Source organism: Macrobrachium nipponense, chromosome 42 (assembly GCF_015104395.2).
Source record: "Macrobrachium nipponense isolate FS-2020 chromosome 42, ASM1510439v2, whole genome shotgun sequence".
NCBI classification, from domain to species: Eukaryota; Metazoa; Arthropoda; class Malacostraca; order Decapoda; family Palaemonidae; genus Macrobrachium; species Macrobrachium nipponense.
The window spans coordinates 44263399-44285970 of record NC_061103.1 but is presented as its reverse complement, the minus strand read 5'-3'; the positions used below and the strand labels follow the sequence as shown (position 1 = coordinate 44285970).

Below are 22572 nucleotides of genomic sequence, written 5' to 3'. Positions count from 1 at the left end.
AAAACCAGTTACTTTATTTTCTTTATTACATCACAGCCGGAATAGTTCCTTTAATAATGGGCAGGACAGGCCCCATAAATGACTTACAGCTTAACAAGAGGTATTCCATCACAGTTGTACATCACACTGGAGTGGGAGATTGAGGAGCACAGGGCCGACAGCCTACAACCCAGAGTATGAGTATCTGAACATTGGAGGGCCTTACTTAACATACAGCCTTTGGTTGCAGCAAAAGTGACGCCGACATTACTCCCACAGTAAGCCTGGTAGTGATGAATACCCTGTATCATACCGCGACACTTAACCGGAGCCCAAAACTCTCTTGGGGACGAACACACAAAGTCGACGTGATGTCTAGGACAATCAAGGTGTAACTGAGCACCGCGACCAGCAGGAGTTAATAGCGTAGACTGCAATAGATCAATGGGGATTTCTGTTCTCTTGAGCGTTCCAGAAAGCTCGTTGATATACCTTATAATCACATTACACTTGGCTCCTGCCGTAAGGGGCAGCAAGAGCTGCCTCGTCAGCTGGAGCTCCTGGTAGACGCGTCGAGTTATGCCGCTCCTGTTTACGTCGTACTGCATCACGGGGATCAAGTCTGTCCCACCGAGCACCTTCATATGAGGATTAACAGATTCAGGAGACACCGAAGCTACGACAACATAGGAACCTCGCCAAGAGCGTCGTTTTCCATTCAGTAACGAGAGTGACGCTTTAACCAATGACTCGTTGGGGTCCAGAAGAGGATTTTCCTTCATGGTATGTTCGGGCTTGTCGTCATAAGCTCTGTACATGAAATAGATCAGTTCAGACCTTGAAGTCTGAATGTGATCGTGCAACTGGGTAGGGAAAGGGCAGATCCACAGGCAGGAGTAGTAGGTGTCAGCAATATGAATGATTTCCCAAGATTCAGAGTCGCCAAGCAACAACACTGGCTGAAGGGTTTCGGTCACCTTCAGCCTGATCTTCTCAGCTAGATCCTCAAACTTTGTCGTCTCATAGTAGTGTATTACCTGGAACGAGTTGAATCACTTGTTCAAAAGACCATTACGTATGTAGTTTTGAACTGAACTTGTAAAATATAGTAATTTTGCAGCCACTTAATATTCTGAGAGGCTTAGAATGACTTCATAAGGAACACCTGTGAAATTAAAGCAAAAATCACTTTGTTCACAATATAAAAAGGAAATTTTTAAAAGCCGAGGATATTTTCGGTAAGACTCAGAAGGCATGCAGAAGATGAAACTCCCGTTGCATTTATTTACTTCTCTCAAGAGACCTGGAATGGATCAGTGTGGTGCAGTTGTCACTGGAGTGAGGTCCATTTACCAAAACAAAGACTACACCACAATCTACTTCATAACTCTACTCCACGATTCAGTTTGTAACAAATCTGCCAGTAAACTAGATACTTTTTGTAAGGCCTCCTACTAAAGCCAAGGGCAATAGTAATGTTTTATTTCATGGCATCTGTTCAACCCTTGTTGGAACGTTGTTTGATATCAAATGTCCACAGAATCACAGCCTTCAACTGCAATGACGGTCATTACGACTGAACTAAATTCTGATAAACTGGTTGTCAATCTCTACATTCCTCAGAAACTACTGTAGCACTCTTAACCCCTTACCTGACTAGGTTTTATCCCTAAAGATCGAAGCAGGGCAACGAAGGCATCGGTGTGCAGAGACGCCCTGACTACCATCAGTGGCCGGGCTGCATTTAAAGTGAACATTAGGTCTGCTACGGCAGTCGCCAAGACTTTGGCAGAGGGCTGGACTCTGAGCACATTGGGGGCGTTATCGAGGTAGGTCGAGATCGCTGTTGGTGTTACAAAACGGGCTCCTGGAATTTATAAATAATCAGTTTTTATATACAGTTAACTCAAGGCAAGTCACAATAAGGAATTTGGATTTTTAGGCTGATAAAATATTCAGAAAACTACAACTGGCTTCAAACTGGAAGTATCCAAACCCCAAGTCTTGGAATATGACATTTTCAAATGCATATTCCTTGCCAATACAACCACAGAAATACTGTACTGAACTACAATACATACAGTACCCACAGTACACTATAACAACTACTTTTACGAGAAAAAAACAATTACCAGGAGCTCTAACTCTTGCCCAAATTGCTGCTGCCATTGCTTCCTCATCTGTTAGCAGCCCAAAGAATCTTGTTGTCCCATGGTCTTCGTAGAAATGCTGAGTTAGCTGCCTGCAAAGAGAGAATCTAACTTAAGGATGTGACCTACTTGTTCTTCAACTGGGAATGCTAGGGAAATACATGACTATTTACTTGTGGCGTGGTAACATGGGAAGCATGCTACTAAGTTTATAAATTGGGCCACATTTTCTGATCAATAGAGTGAACCAATATCTGTCGTGTGACAAAAACCTAACCGTCTTTGAATTGAGGAATAAACAACTAAGTCATTTAAACAGTAACAAACACCTCGTATCACCAACCTTGCTACTTCGAAATCCCCTTTGGAATCCCTGAGGAGGACGTGAGATGGTTGCAAAGTACTATTCTTCCCTAGAATGGTCGAGAAATTCCGCTGTTCGCTGCTCCTGCCCATTAATTCACTACCAGGAGTACCATCTTCAGTAGCTGGTCTTGAACTTTCTAAGATATTCTTCAACTGTTTACCAAAACTGTGAATAAAAAAATAGTTTTAAATTTCCCTTAAAAGATTTAACTAACTTAACTAGCCATTGGTTTTCCTATAAAACCATAACCTGGTATGTTGAAGAACTGGTTTGCAAAGGACAAGCAATTGACCAGAATTACACCATAAACTATGGTGAACAAAGTGTTCATAGCTGCTGCAAACATTAGTTTATAATAGTTTCACAAATTCAAAGCAAAAACAACTCAAAACTTTACAACAAAAACAAATCTTCTAAGACTAAGCACTACTAATTCTCAGACTAACCTTTCTCAGCAGGAAAATCTAAGCAATATCTATTTGGGAAAATCTTCACAATACCTATTTGTCTCTTTACCAGGAGCAACATTTGAGAATTGGAATTGCAAGAAATTGTTTTGACAACTTTTTGGATTATTGTCAACGGTTTCTTTGGTATTGAGCTCACTACAGACTTTGCCAGATTGACAGAAGTATGACTGTACCAACATTGTAAATTGCATTTGTAGTAGCATGAAATCATTGGCCGAGTGCTTACTAGTCTACTGGAAATGGTGCACTGGAGGTGTTTGAAATGTTCTGTTTCGGTCATGTAGAATCATAAATTGCCTTGTAACATGGTCTATGGGAGTTTCTGAAAGCTATTTTAGTTTTAAACATTCTTGGTTTGGATAGGAATAGAACAGAATGTAATACTCTCACATTTTCCTTAGAACAAGAGCTTTTTGCTATTTTCAATAGAAACTGGTTTCAATGAAATCTGATGAACACTTATACCTACAAAACCATTTGTCACACAATCAAAGATTTATATTTTACAGCTGTGCACACAGTTGTTCTGAGGTATGAGTCATACTGCGTGTAAATTGTTATAGAATACCAAGTGTTATTTGTGGCAGCTGCGCTATCTTAATTGTTAGACTGTGGGATGTAATGCAGCCTCTTCACCACTGTTTCTCAATACTATCCCAGATTTAAGACCAATTGCTATTGTGACTGAACTTTGGTACATGTTCCCACTTTTTGGAATGTGACTTACTGAAAGATGGACCATATTACATACCAAAATCACCTGATACAAAGAGTTTGAAAAAATGTATCCTTTATTCTGGTTTTGTTTATCAGTTGTAACCACCTATATGAACAAGGACATCTTCCAACGTCCCAAAAATGGGGTACAAACTTGGGTTGGATATCTTTTTTACCAAAGATGTTTGTCCTTATTCATACTACTTAAAGCATACAGTATATACTACACGAATCTTTGCAGTCTGTCAGGAATATACGCAAAATTCTTCAATGTTAAATGCCAGTTGAAACTGAAGCCACTACCCATTCTTTAAAGGTAGTCCAATACTTAGGTTTCCTGATTCAAGTTGCATTCTGTAACTATCCTCCACCAATTACAAACAGCCACCAGTAGCTGTGGTTACTTCATGCAACGTTGGTATAAAAAATAAAACTGATCTAACTTAAGGATATGACTCATTATGACAGCCAAATACCTGCACAGCCATACCAAGTTTCTATGACCTTGTTTGCATCACTGTCTCAAAAGCTACTACAACTATTGGTCACCTTTATTTGATAAAAATGATTATTTCCAAAGACTCAAAAACTAATTGATGACATCACCTCATTGGACTTGTAAGAATGTCTCATGAATATAACATGGTGAAAAGATTATGTAGAGCAGAAACAAATAATTTATGTTGTATCTTCTATTATATTGGTTAGGAGCTCTTGCCATCTTGCTCCTTATGCAAAAAATAAATAAATAAAATCGAAAACATTGAAAACAAAACTGCAGAACATACTATGAATGGGACAATTCACTTAAACTTCAAAGAGATATTTTGTTTTGCTTTCAAATTCTTCTACATATTTCTGCATGGAATAATATTTAACCCTTTAATTTCTACCTCAGAGACTGTAGTTTCCAACAGAGGTTAAAATCTCATACTGACCGGACTCCAAGATTGCCCACGTGATCCCTCAGAGGCAAAATGAAGGCCACGGAATCTGGGTGGGGCACCTTATCTCCCACGTGGCTCCGTAACCCCTCGACTTCATCCGCGTAGTCCAGGAAATCCTCGACCTCACTTGGTGTGCTGACGCTCACTGGAATCTGGAGGTTATAAAGGTCTATTAGTCTTTTAGAGAGGTCTATTAGTCTGATGTACTACTGATTTAAACTCAAAATTTCAAATGCCAATAAATCAAAATATGTGCAGATGGAAGACTGGGGAAGGTCTTACTTGTCGAGTTAACCCCATCCCTCTTCTGTTAAAATTAATAGACTTCATAAAAAAAACTTCTAGACTTCGGTGAATGATTCAGGACCGTAAACATTTCAGTCTAAAGATAAATATTTGAGAACAGTTCCAACTCACTTCTTAAGTAATGATGTATTTGTGTTTTAATGTGCTTTTAATGCTTATGATAGTACATGTGGGAAATGAGTTTTTATGTAGTTAGGGTTTTCAATACTTATGATAGTACATGTGGGAAAAGAGTTTTTTTTTTACGTAGTTAGGGTATGCAATAATAACAAAAACAATTAATCTCCCACATATATTACTTAATCAGGTAAATCTAAATAACTTCCCTTCGGGTATTTCTTTGGAAATTGCAGTTTCCTATAGTATTCGGGTTCCTTATAAAGAATTTACAGTATTTTTGGGCGGTCAACTGTAAGTAACCCCCACGGGCCAGTACTAAACACGGCGAAATACATTGGACGCCCCAATCCCTAGTGGATGCCGTATTCGCAGTTACGTTCTTTGCAGTCCGTGCGGAGATATTCATTAGAATTACCCAAAAATTTACCCAGCATAAGAAATTTGTGTACAACTTACTGCCTCTTCAATTGAGTCGTAATTCGCTAATTCATTGTCAGTCTCAACCTTGGAGGGTGGAACAATATCGATTTTAGCCTTCAAATAATCTGGGGGATCTCTCTCTGAATTGCCCTGAAAGAAAAATTAAAATAAAGTTAACCAAAGAAAAGTACTTTCCATAGCTATTTATTAAAAAAAAAACTCTTACTTCTCTGTACCATCCCGAGTAGGAATACCATTGCTAAATGGGTTGCCATAGTTGTACAATTGGATGTTTAATTTGAAAACAGTTTGTAAAGGAAAACTCCTCACCATTCAGTTGTTCTGCCCACAAAACTTTGCCAAGCTACATAGTCTTCATGGTTTTCCTTCATGCATATATAGACCACAAACACAATGATTATTGCTACCTCGAGTCAGCAACAGAAATAACTGAAGCTCTACTATAAGTTTCCTTTGTGCAATATTTGCACCCGCAGTTTACAGAATACCTTTATATACTTTTTCCTTTTTACTCCTGAAATCTGCTTTACAAAGGTAGTCTGGACATAAAATGAAATGGATTTGTAAGGCGAATAAATAAATATATTTTTGTCCTTTGCCTAGCCATCATCCATGAAGTTAAAATGAAATGGATTTGTAAGGCGAATAAAAATATATATTTTTGTCCTTTGCCTAGCCAACATCCATGAAGTTAAATGATACAAGCTAGCCAACCATGCTTAGCAAGTTTAAAGCGCATTACCATGTACAATGCCTAAGCCTAAAATGTAGCATAACCTTGTATTCTCTACACAATACTTCAAGATTGCTTTATAACATTCGAAAGCAGTTTTAATATCTTTAAGATACCGCCTTATTTTACGTAAAAGAGACCTACAGTTTAATATCTTTAATATACGACAATTTTACACAAAAATAGCCTGCATTTTATAATATTTAAGATACAACCATTTTACGCAAACAAACTTAGTTTAATATCTTTAAGATACGATCATTTTGCGCAAAAAGAAACTCCAGTTCAGTATCTTGAAAATACCCCCATTTTACGCAAAAGCAAAAAAACCTACATATTATCTTTAAGATGCGACCATTTTACGCATAAAAAAAAACCTAGTTTAATATCTTCAAGATAACACCATTCTACGTACAAACATACCACTCTTAGGAACCTACTATAACAAAAGAAACCATTACAACAACACTTGATAAACATCTCCCACTTACCAAGGAACTCTGCAAATTCAGAATCGTCTCGGGGCAAACGAACATGAAAGCTATCAGGGCTATGAAGAAAACGACAAGCACAAGGAGAGCCTTCTCCTTGTCTCTCATCCACGCCACTCTCCTGGACATGTAATACCAAGAAGGATCCTTGCTGCTGTAATGATGATCCCCCACGAAAATCACGTCGTCTTTCTTCCCCATCTTGGTGGACTAGCTGTTCCTGAGCAAGCGGATTCGAGAGACGGAAGTTCTGTAGGTGACTTCCCACTGTGCTGTAGAACTTAAAAGAACCTGTTGGTCTATCTGTCTCTGGGGACTCTGTCCAGACAGGAGGTTCTGGCTGGCGCTAATGGTACTACACTTTCATCGTTTCTCGTTAGCGTCGTTGAATAGTTAAAGCCATGGTTAAAAAGCTAGCCATTGGTGGTTTAATCAGGAGAATTAAACTCATTTTATTGTTAGGTTTACTGGACAACGAGGAATAGGATTATTTGGAGGTATGGGATAAGCCTTAAAGACAGAGTATCAACTGATAGTCAAGATTTTCTTGGTACTTCTACAGAAAATGTATTCGAGGTGCCGTATAGCACTACTTCTACCAGCCCTCGGAGATGAACGTAAATATATAAACAAAAGACGGTAAATTTCTCAAATTATTTTGGCATATTTCATGAATTATCTAACCTATATTGCATTATATATGTGTAGGATATAGACTTTTGTATAGTTAAAAAATCTTTTATCGATAAACGAGGTCTAGGTTTCGAGCTCTCCAGCAGATAGAATTGTCTACTTTTACTCTTCTATCCTTGTTATATTTTGCATTTCCATTGGATGTATGTTAAGGACGATAATTCTTGTATAATTAAACTATCGTTTTTTCTCTTTCCTTTTTTTGCACTGGAATATCAGAATATCAGTAGTAAGCTGACATTGCCTTCTACATCAATCAGATCATGGAAACCCTTCATATTTGTTAATTAGTACTATTCAAAATACCTGGAAGTACTATGTAGTACAGATGCAATGATCAGTAGAGCATATTGCAATTGATATTGAATCTAGACACTTTGCTCATTACACAGATATAAGCAATATATATTTTTTCCTGCTATGTTAGAGGAAATCTACCAAGTGTAGAATTCAAGAAAGACTAATAGAAAAATGCATAACCTCCCAAGTGGACTATCTGCCTAGCGATAATGAAACAGACGATAATACGCATCATATTTTTTGAACAAGATGGGAATAAAATACTTCCTTAAAAGAAAGAAAAAAAAACTTCGCTCTTCAAATCATAGACTAATAGATTGTGGTTCTGTGTAGCTATATCTTCCTAGAACTTATGCTATCATCTCTTCGAAATAAAGTTATTTGTGTATTATTTTTTCATCACTGGTAGTAATGATTGATTTACGGTTACTCAAATTGGCGTCGTAATCCTTGCAATGATTGAGAAATGTCTGCAATTTTAGGATTAAATAACCACATTATAATGCCACTAATTAATATGCATGCCCTGTTCAACACGTTTCACATATGCAAAACTATCCCAAATTCTTTATTCTGTGTGTGTGTTTTAATCGCTCGCTTTCTGTTCTGGTAGGAATACAGGTTATAATGTATGATTGATCTAGCAACGCTTATTTTTGTTGTGCAATGGCTGCTCCATTTATTGAAGAATAAGTAAAAACAAATCATATTATCTCAACAGTGACGCCATCATACATATATCAATTCCTCCCATATTTCATAGTGGAATTACCCAAGCGGTAACAAGTGCAGGCTGGTGCCATCTATTGGTCGCCAGAAGAAACATATCTAAACCTATATATCATTCTTCACTGGCCTCCTCCTAGACGTAGGCCTATAAATTTCTTAAATGCGTTGACAAACCACACTATTCTAAACCGATAACTCTCCAATGACGAGTCTATTCAGACTTAAAATTTCTTTCTGTAAGACTTAAACACTTATTTAAATATTCTAAAGGTTAACTACATTTCTATATACTGGCAATTGGTCAGTTTCTGGTTCAGAAGCAAAGATTTTATTTCTAGAAGAGACTCCCCTAGCATATTCATCATAGAAAACTATAAGTGTAACATTCATATCAACTATAACTATAACATTTATTGAAAGAAAACGAGTCCATTTAGCAGTATCCAAATAGCACTCGAGAGAGAACTCTTTTTAAATATTTTCCGTAAATTATTATGACATGAAGGAATTATATGGCAAAAGATGGCATGCTGTTATATAATTTGTTTACAAAAAACAATGATCAAATTTTGGCATAACAATCCTTGAACATATTCCATACAAGACAATTTTTCATAACAACTTACGACGATTCTTTGGTGAATTCTACAACTTGTTCCCTTTCATTCGTCATATATCTTAGTATTTTGGGGAAGAACTCCCACACAGCTAGTCCTGTAACCCAACAAAAGCTCCATTTAGGACCAAGCATCAAGTAGGAATCGTTTAGGAACCTGTATAAGTCCGTATCAAGTAGGAATCGTATCATTTCTCGAATATTTCGCGAGCGAGACATTCTGATACCCCATTCTGAAATATGGCGATTGGAGGTGGGTCCTTATGGGGACTTTGAAACGGCTGTGGAGATCTTCCATGTTCAGGATGTGGATGTAGTCCTCTTCAACATAAAAAACATCGGTGCCAGGCTTCATATGTTTCCTGCGGGGACAGAAACGGAAGTTGATGTTGGTAGACAGGGAGAAGATGAGGTAAACATCTTGGCTTTTATACTGTACAACTTCTTGAAAATTAGCGTCAAGGGGTTAGGTCTAAATTTGCTTTGCTGTGGATATAAGATGAAGAGATCGAAACTTTTACTTTTTATACAAATAGGACACATTCCCTTGAATTTATACAATACATACCCATCAAGATTGAATATAAACAATAAATTCCTATGAAGATAATCAGTATAAGGAATACAAGATATGAGACCTTCTACATATAAAAAATATATATCAAACATTCCCTTGAATATGTATGCTACAAAAAACGAAACATTTTAAGCCTACAACAGTATCAAGAGACTAAAATCCTCACTGAATAACGAACGATTAACCACAGCATAAATGACGAAGACATGAAATCTATTAAACAACATATACTCGACATCAAATTCGTGTTTCGTGACTTACGAATATTTCGAAGCGGGAACTCCAACGAATAAGACAGTGGCATTGTTGTAGGTAAACCTCCAAGTGAACTGATGAGCATCTCTGGCGTCGCGGTTCCAAATGTTCAAAATCTATTAAAAAGGAATAAAGGGAAATCATTTTCTACAGGAAATTATTTCCTGAAATTCAGGCTGTCAGTTCAGTGAAAGGAGAGAGTACGAGAAGTTGGACAGTAAAATTGAAGAGAGGAAAGGGGAATGAAGGTAAAGTAAAAGGTGCATTTCCAAATACCCTTTAGCAATGCATAAAGTGTCCCTCATGAGACGCACTGACGCCACCATGCCCCTACGAGGATAGCAGATAAAAAAACAATTGCACAGGTTTTATTACTGTACATTTTTTTTTATTTAATGTAATCATCTTTAAGTTACTTCTTAAGATATAGATAATCTGCGAAAGGTACTTTCCAAACAGAGATAATCTAAGAAAGTTACTTTTTTCAAAACAGAGATAATCTACAAAAGTTACTTTCAAAACAAGAGATAATCTGCTAAAAGTTACTTTTTTCAAAACAGAGATAATCTACGAACGCTACTTTTCAAAACAGATAATCTACAAACGCTACTTTTCAAAACAGAGATAATCTACGAAAGCTACTGTCAAAACAGAGATAATAATCAGCAATTTCACTCACGTCTCCAGCAGCTCTGAAAGAGAGGTTGTCGCTTGTGTCTTTCTGGTGGACGAATAATGCGTAAACTTCCCCCTGAAATAATTAGAAAAAAAAAATCGTTCATAAAACATAAGGAAAAAATCGCTATCATAGGAGATATGGGTAAAAATTCGTTCATAAAATATATGGGGAAAAATTCGTTACTACAGAAATTAATTCACTCACATAAAATATGGAAAGAAATTAGCTTAAACAATATATATGGAAAAAATTCGCTGATATAATATTTGAATAAAATCCCTCGTATTATATGGGAAAAAATTCGCCCATTCAATATATGGAAAAAAATCCCTCATATTCTATGGAAAAGAGCGCTAATATAATATACGGAAATAATTCGTTCATATAATATATGGGAAAAAATGAGCCCATGTTAAAAAAATTCGCTCATATATAAAAAATCGCTAATATAAGGACAAATTCGCTCAACTAATATATATCTATAAAGACATTTCTATATTCCTTCATCTATGGCAATCCTAAAATGCTAAATTAAAGAATCTTAATAAAAAATATCTTGTAAATCAATTATCTCTGAGTAAAGAAGGGGTTTTAAAATCGCCAAGCAAGATCACAGCGAATTACGTTATTACCTACAGTCTACTACAGTCGTCGATAACTTACTGGTTCCGTGTGCACGCGACCTTCCAGGAATTCGTCAAGGTCAAACGAGTGCGCATGCGCCAACAGGTCGTCCATCTCGGTTTCGTATTCGCTCTGCAGGATTCTGGAATATAGTTTTTTTTTTTTTAAGAAGCAAAGGTTTTATTTTGGTGTGCTTAGATTTTTATGTATTTATAAATGGTTATGTTTTTTTTATTCTGGTTTATTGAATAAAAGAAATTATATTCACCATAAATACACTTGTATATACACTCACTCACATATATATACATACATACACATTTATATAGATATAATATAATATATATATATATATATATATATATATAGATATATATATATATATATATATGATATAGAGAGAGAGAGAGAGAGAGAGAGAGAGAGACGAGAGAGAGAGAGAGAGAGAGAGAGAGAGAACCACCTAATAAAAACCATTCACTAAATACTACCTCGTCAGATTCATAAGACTAACATCGTTCTCCGTATTGTAAGTCCTATTCAGGAAATCCTTCTCTGTGGCGTAGGATGCCGACAGGTGCAATCCTGTGGCTCCCCCGTGGTAGGATCTGTTCACGTCCGGAACCACGCACTCTCTGTTCCTCCGGATGATATCCGAGGACACGAAGTGATCCCAGTCGTGGGTCTAGGATATGACAGGACACCAGAAGGAATAAGGATTACTAATCTTAAGAGGACAGGTGGAAGTTAAGCTTTAACTGTAGGATCTGTAAGTGGAGGAAACGATTTTGGTCTTACTTTTTTAATGTAAAATGAGTCCTTTTGGATCCCCGGTTCCTGGGAGGCTTGAAAGGAGTGCCTTTGGGACCCCAATTTTGCATAGTTACCCCTAAATTTGGGACTAGGGTGGAGTTCATCTTCAAATCAGCACAATATTCGACCAGCCATGGAGCTAAACACGTCTTAACTTACACTAATTGCTTAGAAATATTATTATTAATATTCTCCATCTGGTAATGTCATTTAAAAAAAAATATCATATCTTTGGAAATATTCATTTGAAAAAGATACTACCATAATATTCTCACCACAGAAATTCACTTAAAACCAACACAGCCTTTTTTTTTTTTTTTTTTTTTAACTTACCACATTACTAGGAAGCCATTTTGGAAGCAAATCTCTCAGAACAGCCCTCGAGGTCATCCAGCCATAAGATGGGTACGAATCGACCCTGTACAGACGGGTAGAGTCGAATGACGTGTGTGGGTATGACAGGTGATTGAAGCCTGACACGCAGTAAAGAGTTGGGTCGTGTTCCAAAAGCCAACCGGTTTGCTGCATGTACCTTTAAAGAACCAATAAATAAATTATTCCGATTTTTCTTGGCACTGAAGTGCATATCATTCACATAGGCCTACTCAGTTACTAAACAGTTCTTACCATATCATCCAAATAGGCCTACTTAATTAATAAACAGTTCTAACCATGTCATCCACAGAGGCCAACTCAGTTATTATACAGTTCTAACCTTATCATCCACATAGGTATACTTAATTACTAAACAGTTCTAACCATATAATCCACATAGGCCTACTTAATTACTAAACAGTTCTAACCATATTGTCCACATAGGCCTACTTCATTACCAAACAGTTCTAACCAGATCATCCACATACGCCTACCTAATTACTACAAAATTCTAACCATATCATCCACACAGGCCTACTTAATTACTAAACAGTTCTAACCGTATAACCCACATAGGACTACTCAGTAACTAAACAGTTCTAACCATATCATCCACATAGGCCTACTCAGTAACTAAACAATTCTAACCATATCATCCAAATAGGCCTACTTAATTACAAAACAGTTCTAACCATATAATCTACATACGCCTACTTAATTACTACACAATTCAAACCAGATCATTTACCTAGGCCTATACAACTACTACGACTACACGATTCTAACCATTCTTGGCACTGAGGAGCATATCGTTCACATAGGCCTATTCGACGACCTGTCATTCATAAATCAGGCGTCTTTCCAGAACTTACGAGTAAAAATCGGGCGAGAGAACCAGGTCGTCTTCCATGATGATGAATTTATCGGCCTCTGGGAACCTCTTCAGTGCTGAGAAGAGTGCAAACCTCAGATTTCGGGAAACTCTTGCTGGTCCTTTGCCCTCTGGTCTGTAAACAGAAGTTAAATGAGAGAGAGAGAGAGACAGAGAGAGAGAGAGAGAGAGAGAGAGAGAGAGAGAGAGAGAGAGAGAGAGAGAGAGCAACATCAAAACTCCTCACGACTCGTACTAGGAAATAGTATTTCCTTGTTACCTTCTAACACGAAGATGATTAATCTTCTAAATAATAATAATAATAATAATAATAATAATAATAATAATAATAATAATAATAATAATAATAAAATAATAATAAGCACCAGGATTCTAGCAAGGAATCATAAAAATTGTCGCCAAAAACAGGAAGTGGTAGTTACAGTACACATAGGAATTTCAAGAATAAACTCTAATACCAAGTTGTCCCTGCATCAGTTATTCTAAATGAAAATATATTTTTAAACACTGACAAGATTATTAATGAAGAAATGTAGTGCAGTATTATATATTTCTGCGTGTAAGTACATGAGCAAGCATTCGTATACCGTAAGTATAACGAACAAATACACACAAAGACACTTTTGTACCTGATTACCAAACAGACTTAACTGTTCCGGCTGTAGGTATGTTTAGCAACGATGTGTGTGTGTGTGTGTGTGTGTGTGTGTGTGTGTGTGTGTGTGTGTGTGTGTGTGTGTTTATTACTAACGCTAGGATGCATACTAAACACACAATTGGTATATGAACTAAAGGATATTTATGCTAATCGCAAATTCAAGTCTGCAATGAGACTACTACTATCATGAGACTAGGCCTAGCGCCCTGACTGTGATAATATAACCTCGACCATAAAAGCATAGACTCATTGGTCTAAGAACGACTCTCACCGTCAATGGAAGGACTCAGCTACAGGATTCCTTACCTGTGAATCATCACTTGAATTCCGAGGACTTCGGCCAGAAGAGAGACGTCTTTGAGGGCACCGTCTGAAACGAGAAGTATGAGGTCCTTTCTCACGTCATCCTGCTGTCCTATGTTCTCCAGGAGTCTGGCGTTAAAAAAGGGAAAGTAAAAATGGTTATACTGCACCTATCTTGTAAAGGGGGGAGCTAATCCCTTATGGGCACCATAGATATATAGACAAGATAGTTAATGTATAGGTGCATATTGAACGAGAATAGTGCTTGGTCTCATTAGAATTATTCTAAACCGTAGCTACACGGATTCAAAATTTCCCTCTTTTTCCTGATTTTTATAAGTTTTCCCTTTAGGGAACAATCTTTTTTGTCCTTCCATCCTATCTCCCCTTTCCCTGTTCAGGTTTTGGTTATAAAAGTGTATTAGATTTTTCTTCCATTAGACCTTCCTCTTGAGAAACGAATCATGAGATAGATGGTGCAACAAAAAATAAGACCCATAGGCCTAGGTGGGTCCAGCCTTAACCAAATGAAATCATCTTAACTAAAATCGATTCAGTAATTTACTTTTGTGTTACTATACACTTTTATGTTACCAGTATTTTTTTATTCTTAAGGAACCGGATACACACCTGTATAAGTATCTGGTCCTTCCACCTGTAATTACGACAATCGGAATGTCCTCCCTCCATTGCTCCTGGAAGAAAGACAGGGAAAAATACAACTTTGGAAGAAGAAGAAGAAGAAGAAGAAGAAGAAGAACCAGTGATTAAAGTTGCTAAACACTATATTTAGACTTGTCGTAAAGTGGTAAATGTAAAGTTGAATGAAAAAGACTAATTGTAATGTCCATAAGATAAAGGCAGAGAAAAACTTAACCTTAGACCTAATGACATAAAATAAAAACCTAGTCCAAATGACTTGAAATGATGAAATGATGGCATAGAGAAAAGCTTATAGGCTGAACTGGGAAATAAGACAGAACATTAACATGAAGGAGGTTACTTGAGATACTTCATTTCATTTCTAACCCTATAAATAGAAAAGAAAATATAAAAACATTATTGAACTTGACGATAATGATGATGATAACAGGAAAAACCTGTTTATTCTGCTTTAGGCCTAATGAATCTATCTATACAAACCCTACAACCTAGTCGCAAAATAAAAAATAAAAAATCCTTAACATTTTATACAGTCATCGTCACAAAAAAACACACAAAAACATTTAGAATATCATAACAGAACTTACAGTTTTATTTTGACGTGGTTCCGCCAGAAGAGTGAAGGGTCGTTCACATGAACACAGGCTGCTAAAACCGTCGTAGGTAGAACAGAAAACAGCTCTCTTATGAGCCTCAGCCAACTGAACCCAACCGGGACATTTCGCCCAGTCTGTCAACGAAAATAATTGAGATTAATATAATTATTATCTAAAGCATTATAATTTATTGATGCCTTTGTTTTTTAGTTATTGAGGGTTTATCAAAAAATTCTTAAACCAACAGACTAAGCAGGAACTGAAAGATAACGATTTTAAACCACAATATAATACCACGTTTAACTTTTAATCAGCTACAGCAAAAAGTCGTTTTAACCATCTACATGACCAGCTACGATCAATGCTGTACATCATTTATCCTTTAGGCAAACCTAAGCAAAAACACCTTCAGATAATGCTATACACACCATTTGGAACTTCTTCGCCATTTTTCACTCTGGCTTCCTCATACCAATTCTTGGGCATCTCTACAGAAAGCTTGACAGGAGAGGAACAGAATTGCATAGACTGGCTGTTAGGGATAATAACATCACCCAAAGTCTGTCCACCTTTGACAAACACCCAGGCCCAAGAGTCTCTGAACAGGTACTGCGTAGACCAGTGAGACCCCAGAGATTCCAGGTACTTTCTGACTGGGTCTAGCTGCAGGGACCCATCGTGCTAGTGAGAGAAAGAGAGAGTTTTATTCAAAATTCTATTGATAATATCTCTATAAATACTGAATAATACAACAATTGACTCCATATGTATAGTGAAAGAGGGAGAGGAAGAACGAAAGAGAGAGTTTTATTCAAAATTCAATTGATATATCTCTATAAATACTGTATAATACATCAACTAACTCCATATAAAGTACCAAAGGTCGTTCTGGAGAGAGAAAGAGAGAGTTTTATTCAAAATTCTGTTGGATTATGTGATAAATACTGCACAATACTACACATAAAAGTAGCAGAATCTTCCAACATCATAATAAAGTGCTTTATACTTTACCACAGAGGCCAATACTACAATTCTCCCCGGTAGAATAGACTCCAGGGTCCATCGGAAATCCCTGTAGGCGCCAAAATCACTGGTGGGGAATATTTGGTGCAAAGTGACACTGGTCGTCATTGGATTTATTGCAACCAAGAGTAAACCAGCATCTTCTAGCCAGGGATCCTTTGGATATCTTGTGTGAGCTTCGTAGCGCGCGATCTGAAATGTAAAAAAAAAGTATGATTGTCTATTAATGAAGGTGCCTTCATTAAAACTATTAATCTATATAAGATATTACAACTAAAAATATGCAAAATATTGGTATTTGAGCAAAAAAAAAAAAAAAAAAAAAACACTCGACAACTCTCTTAAAATTACCTGAATCGTCTCACATTCACATAGGTCTACAGGTGGCTCACTGAACATGATCTCAGATCATCGTAACTAGACTTAAATTTAACCTTGCCATAATCGTTATGGAAATTTTAAAAATAAAATACCTACCGTTATATTGTTTAAAAGGACACTTGCTGAACTGTTGGAGACGATAACATCTATCGTCCTCAGCCTTTTGACAAGAGGCGGAGACAAGTCCAATGTCACCGGAGCTTCAGGAATAAGTGTGGTGTCGTCTGTTTGGCGTTTAAGAATGGAATGATTAATTTTCCCTTTTAAATCCATATCCAAGTTTTGTTTCAGAGTTTGTTTCGCGTGATGATATAACAAACTAATTTCTTCAAATGGATATCATTCATAATTCATCATATAAATATATTCACAGCAATCACATTCATTCATACTGTTTAGTTACGTCATAAGGTCATGTTCACCGTCTTTCAAATAGATAATATTGCTTTGAATAAACAAAATAAAGAAGTTATCTTGACATGAGTCATATCAGTGTATTGTCAAGGCTATTTCGACATTATTCAAGTATCAACTGGTTTAAATAGGAACTTGGTATAGTACTAAGGAATTTTTCAACCACCGTCCAGGGAACAATTTACAGAGACCCCAAGATTCTTCAGGGACAAAGTTACCCCTGGGTAGCTTAGGGACGTGGTAACCCTAGGGTAAGTTAGGTTATGTTAGATGACAATTATATCATACTTTCTCATTTGTTAAGAGTGATAATGATAGGCACATGAGTCTAGTCAAATTAGGCAAACTTCACCCTGTAGGTATTTTTACGTTTGAAATGTTGCAGTCTTCAATAATTACAGAAGGAGAGAAACAGAGGAATAAATAGAATTATGCCCTCAAAGTAGATATATTAGTGTGTGTGTGTGTGTGTGTGTGTGTGTGTGTGTGTGTGTGTGTAATACGTCATGATTATCATACCCCCTACACTATAGGCTCATGAACAGTACAAGTCCCTGAGTACACTGTTCTATGTAATAAAACAAAGGACAAATTGAGTATTTGAATAATTTTCCATAAAATATGTAAGTACTCACTTTCGAAATTTTGGAGCGTGAGTCCCAAGAACCCCTTTTGGTCGAGGACGAATTGACTGACGGCGTCTTTGCTATGGAAAATGAGGGCAGTTCGACGGTCAATTGTCTTATGAAGGTCGAAGGTCATCCCCTTGACCTTCAGGGTACCCATTTGACCTTTCTCGTCCGGTTCGACTTTTCCGTTTTCGAGCTGGGTGGGTGAAGGATAAGTTATATGCCTTAGTGGGACGGATTTATTTTTGGATAATGTTTTATCTAGATAATTTGAGAGCCCGACATCAGGAAATTGTGCGTTTTGTGTGTGCGTGTGTGTGTAAGATCCTATTCTGTAGAACAATTATGAGATAAAAACACCCTAGAAATCTAATATGTTTCTGAAACTTAATGGACATTCCCTAGACGTAGAAAATAAACAATAGGTAGAGACATCAGTATCTGTATATAGGTACAAGGTAAGGTTTTTTTTTTCAGAAATTCAGACGTAGTTGTTGATTTGTACCTGAATAATATCAAAATGTACCTCATTCACACTCATGAATATATGTACCAGTCACTCAAGTTCATCTACTTTTCAGCTCTCCCTCTCTCTCTCTCTCTCACCGTCGAAGGATTCCACAGTGAGGTTGCCAACGACGTCGAGGTCCAGTACGTAAGGTTCCTCTTCTGGAATGGCGTGGAACACCGCCGCATTTCGGGAATATTCCAGGGAAATTGGGAATGACTCGTTTTTCACACGCCAAGCTATGAGCCTTCCACCATCGGCGTCCATCACAGGTTCCCCGGTTTCAACCTGACAGGAGACTTCTCGTAATATTTCTCGTTATGAAAGTTTTAGTTCCCGCTTTTTTTTTTCTTGTGATGTTTCACATTCTGAATTTTAAAGTTTGCTCGCTTTTTCTTGCGTTGTTTCTCATTTTAGAGATTGCTCGCTGTTTCCAGAGGCAGCTATGGAATAGTGCAAATGCATCCACATATAATTACACACACATGCACACAGATAAGAGTGTATATTGTCTCCTTAGCTGTCTTAATATTTAGGTAGTACAGTGAATGTTTTTATTTTTTTTTATTTTATGAATGGAGTGGAAAGAAAACAGTAGGTACAGTTTGTATTAAAGGAAATAAATATAGAAAGAGTTAGCAGACAATAGAGCATCAGACGGTAACAGTGAGAAGAAGCTGTGGAATCTAGTGAAAGATTTTGTCTGTAAGAACAAAAAATCCAAAAGCAAATGAAATATATATATATATATATATATATATATATATATATATATATATATAATATACATATATATATATATCTATATATATATATATATATATATATGTAACACAAATACGTCTCTATAACCTGAATACTAACTACTATCATTCCTACCAGCCTTGTACTAACATAAACAATAGACCTACTTATTAATCCAAGTAGCCTTGTATATAAGTAATATTTATAATTCCAAGTAGCCTAGTACTACGAGTAGTACTTATCAGTCCTACTTACCTCTCCTTTACTGATAGTAACATAAGCAATACTTATTTATCCAAGTAGCCTTGTAATATATAAGTAATATTCATCATTCCTAGTAGTACGAGTAATTACTTATCAGTCCTACTTACCTCTCCTTTACTTAAGCCCAGCTTCTCCATAATACGAGTCTCTACTTGAAGGACGATCGTCTGAGGCGGTCCTACGCCGTTGGGATCGTCCATCTTCAATCGGATCGTTGCGTGGTCATTGTTCGATGGTTGAAAGAGAATCTGTATGGGAGATACCGTAGGATCATCCACAGCCTCTCTCTCTCTCTCTCTCTCTCTCTCTCTCTCTCTCTCTCTCTCTCTCTCTCTCTCTCGTGGTGTCCAAATGCTGCCTTAATTCACACTGGAATATTTCGTCATCAAAGAATTTGTCATTCAAGTCTAGTTACTTTCCATCTCTCTCTCTCTCTCTCTCTCTCTCTCTCTCTCTCTCTCTCTCTCTCTCTCTCTCTGATAATAGAGGAGGAACAGTAACAAATCACCTATCTATATTAAAAATGAAAGTTCAAAGTATATCGAAATTTCAGGAGAAAACTGGTACTAAAACACTATTGTGCAATACAGATGTCATAAACATTATTGTTATATTCATTAAAAAAAAAAAGCATTCGTTAATTTCATTTCAAACATGATAACAAAATAAAACCAGTAGACCAAAGAATGCGTATGAACATTTGGCAAACGTACGAACAGACAATGGAACCCCTTTTGAAGGTTATAATAGAAATAACCGCGCGCATAGTACTAACAGAATCAAACTCAGCAACAAGGCTGATGTGACGCAGTTTCATCATAAATAAAAGACTTTCATATACCTACATTTCCACTCGCCAGATGTCGCCACGCCACGCAAACAACGAGCAACAACTTCAAAGGGAATGTCCACAGGCAGGAACTGTTTCGGAAAGAGAATGGAATGGAATGTGAGTTGTTTTTCTCTCCCTCTATCTCTCTCTCTTTCATTCTAACTCTCATTCTCACTCAGGTGCCGAAGACCTTTGATATGATGTTTGTAGCCTCTTTGGTTATAAGCAATCGAGCAAGCAATTAAGGGTTCCCCTCATCTCTCTCTCTCTCTCTCTCTCTCTCTCTCTCTCTCTCTCTCTCTCTCTCTCTGTCGTTCACACTCTCGCTTTCTTTCTCTGTCTCTCTCCAACACTGTTTCCTTGTGATGTACTACTATACAGGCGACATGAGACACGTATGCGCTCTCTCTCTCTCTCTCTCTCTCTCTCTCTCTCTCTCTCTCTCTCTCTCAATCAGTAGCAACCAAAACAATTAACAACAGGAGCGTGTTTTCACTTCCATATCACAAAACACGATTTTCTGAAAGGCTTTTTTTTTTTTTAATATGATTTCCTGACGCCGAAATTCAAGTACCTGACTTACTTGTGGATCAAAACAAAGCAGTTGACGATATTAAGCAACCTTCTTTTAACAAGAAATTTGTTTACGTATCATTCTAGTGAATGTTATTGCTATAGCATAAGAGTTTACTTCATAATAAAGGTCGGTTGCCCGCATAGCTTCCTTCGGTTTAGACTCATACGACAACCGTGGCGCAACATATGTTGGCGTAAGGTGACGTCATACCCGCATATCAAAGACTATGTAATAAGAGCAGGTGAATTTGGAGAGAATAAACATTCATTAACATATGATATGCGATACTTTTGCAAATCACATTAGCAGATATGAATAATTAACCAGTTTGTGTTCTTTTCAGACAGTAGGTATCACTCCATTGGAACATTTTTTTTATTAGTCAATTCTCCAGTCATAAGTTACTTAAGACGTTCAGAAGGAATTCCAAAGTTGCAATTAAAGACAGAACTTACAAACGCTCTACTTTTCACCTTTTCAATAACCAGTAATGCATACTTATAACTTAAAACATTTTTCATACCTGAAATCTGAAGACCAAGCCATTGCAATTTCCAGTTGGACATTCAGTTGAGTTCCATGACTATAATCGCATTAAACGTCTTCCGGGTAATAACATGTTCAAGTTCACTGAATGATTTTCATATCACGTGGACCATTCCTCATGATACAATCCAACGTAGACGCTACATAATGTTGTTTGAAGCCACATAATTAGTCTCATTTCCTCCAGCAAGAAGGCTTACAATGTGCCATGGCAACTGACTACTGAAACCGTTCACACTTTTCCGTTAGCAAGAGTCAGAGCTACTAATTTGTTTAAGATCGTAAGAATCCTACAAGGATTTCTCTATGGCTCTAGGACGTATATATCCTCAAATGGTGCTTTTTTAAACTAAACAATAACACGTTTCCCCTCCTTACTGCTCTAGAGGATACTTTAACACGCCGTTACTTTGTGCCTAACACCTGGAAACTTAACAAAACTCAGTTAACCTTCAGAATCACTGTACTTTCTGGCCGGTACTTATGTTGGCTGGTTGGTTTCACCAGTCGCTCCAAGCGACGAGGATAAAACGACATTTTTCCTGGTGAGAGCCCGAGTGTCTTTTGATTTTGCTCGCGTGGCAGGGAGGAGACACGTAAGAAAAATACAAGGTGTTTTGCGGATGGTATTGACGTAGTACTATAGATTATAGTGCTTGGTTTAGTACTAGGCTGTCTCGAATAAATACGCCTTTGTGAATATCAAACAAACCTTTAAAGATTTACATAAATAATGATGAACCTATGAAGTTCCTGGGTATAGTACTATGTATAGTACTAGGTTGTCTATAATATGGACACGTGCTCCTAAACAGGAAGTAGCTATCAAAAATTAACAAGTAAAATAATTTAAACAATGTGTTGCATAAACTACACAAAATTATGGCAAAGGTCTGAGTTTTACTTAACATCTAGATGTTTGAAGCATTACGAAGAATATGCTTAGAAAGAACAAAAAATAACGGTAAACGAACAATTAAACAAGTAAGTGTTTTGCTTAAACTACACAAAATTATGGCAAAGGTCCGAGTTATACTTGACATCTAGATATATGCAGTATTACGAAGATAATGTGTAGAAAAAATGGATATTTTCATGACCACTTCTTCATGACGATCAAGTTCATAAAACACTAAACATGGGACTGAAGTGGGCTGGTG

General features: G+C 36.9%; 2 protein-coding genes across 4 annotated transcripts; both read right to left on the bottom strand.

Annotated features, from left to right (window-relative positions):
- On the bottom strand, positions 1 to 7071 carry LOC135213175 (uncharacterized). The gene is made up of 7 exons (XM_064247132.1): positions 6722 to 7071; positions 5513 to 5626; positions 4622 to 4782; positions 2473 to 2661; positions 2112 to 2221; positions 1632 to 1846; positions 1 to 1016 (listed from the first exon to the last, which is right to left on the bottom strand). Exons 1-7 carry the CDS (start codon positions 6920 to 6922, stop codon positions 84 to 86), a joined length of 1923 nt encoding a protein of 640 aa, XP_064103202.1. The 5' UTR covers positions 6923 to 7071; the 3' UTR covers positions 1 to 83.
- A 126-nt stretch (positions 7072 to 7197) lies between these two features.
- LOC135213174 (protein O-linked-mannose beta-1,2-N-acetylglucosaminyltransferase 1-like) lies at positions 7198 to 22134 on the bottom strand. Of its 3 annotated transcripts, none has more exons than XM_064247129.1 (17): positions 21390 to 22134; positions 20303 to 20378; positions 19565 to 19705; positions 17948 to 18137; positions 16995 to 17122; positions 16506 to 16709; positions 15923 to 16175; positions 15486 to 15628; positions 14866 to 14930; positions 14239 to 14364; positions 13255 to 13389; positions 12341 to 12539; positions 11686 to 11879; positions 11234 to 11336; positions 10571 to 10642; positions 9898 to 10007; positions 7198 to 9421 (listed from the first exon to the last, which is right to left on the bottom strand). In XM_064247129.1, exons 1-17 carry the CDS (start codon positions 21410 to 21412, stop codon positions 9232 to 9234), a joined length of 2352 nt encoding a protein of 783 aa, XP_064103199.1. In that variant the 5' UTR covers positions 21413 to 22134; the 3' UTR covers positions 7198 to 9231. The 3 variants fall into 3 exon arrangements, with proteins under 3 accessions (XP_064103199.1, XP_064103198.1, XP_064103201.1); XM_064247128.1 differs by lacking the exon at positions 17948 to 18137 and adding an exon at positions 18548 to 18737 and having other exon boundaries at positions 21390 to 22133; XM_064247131.1 differs by lacking the exons at positions 16995 to 17122; positions 17948 to 18137 and having other exon boundaries at positions 21390 to 22129.
- Positions 22135 to 22572: the final 438 nt, after the last annotated feature.

Bases quoted from the DNA above. Each gene is read 5' to 3' on its own strand.
- LOC135213174 (XM_064247129.1), bottom strand. From the start codon at position 21,412: ATGGCTTGGTCTTCAGATTTCAG. The intron at 14,931-15,485 runs GTAAGTTCTGTT...TCTTTCTTCCAG, and splicing joins AACCACGTCAAAATAAAACT to GAGCAATGGAGGGAGGACAT. The intron at 10,008-10,570 runs GTGAGTGAAATT...CCTTTTTAATAG, and splicing joins CTTTCAGAGCTGCTGGAGAC to ATTTTGAACATTTGGAACCG.
- LOC135213175 (XM_064247132.1), bottom strand. From the start codon at position 6,922: ATGGGGAAGAAAGACGACGTGATTTTCGTGGGGGATCATCATTACAGC. The intron at 4,783-5,512 runs GTAAGTTGTACA...TATAACCTCCAG, and splicing joins ACGACTCAATTGAAGAGGCA to ATTCCAGTGAGCGTCAGCAC. The intron at 2,662-4,621 runs GTCAGTATGAGA...TTTTATTCACAG, and splicing joins GTGGGCAATCTTGGAGTCCG to TTTTGGTAAACAGTTGAAGA.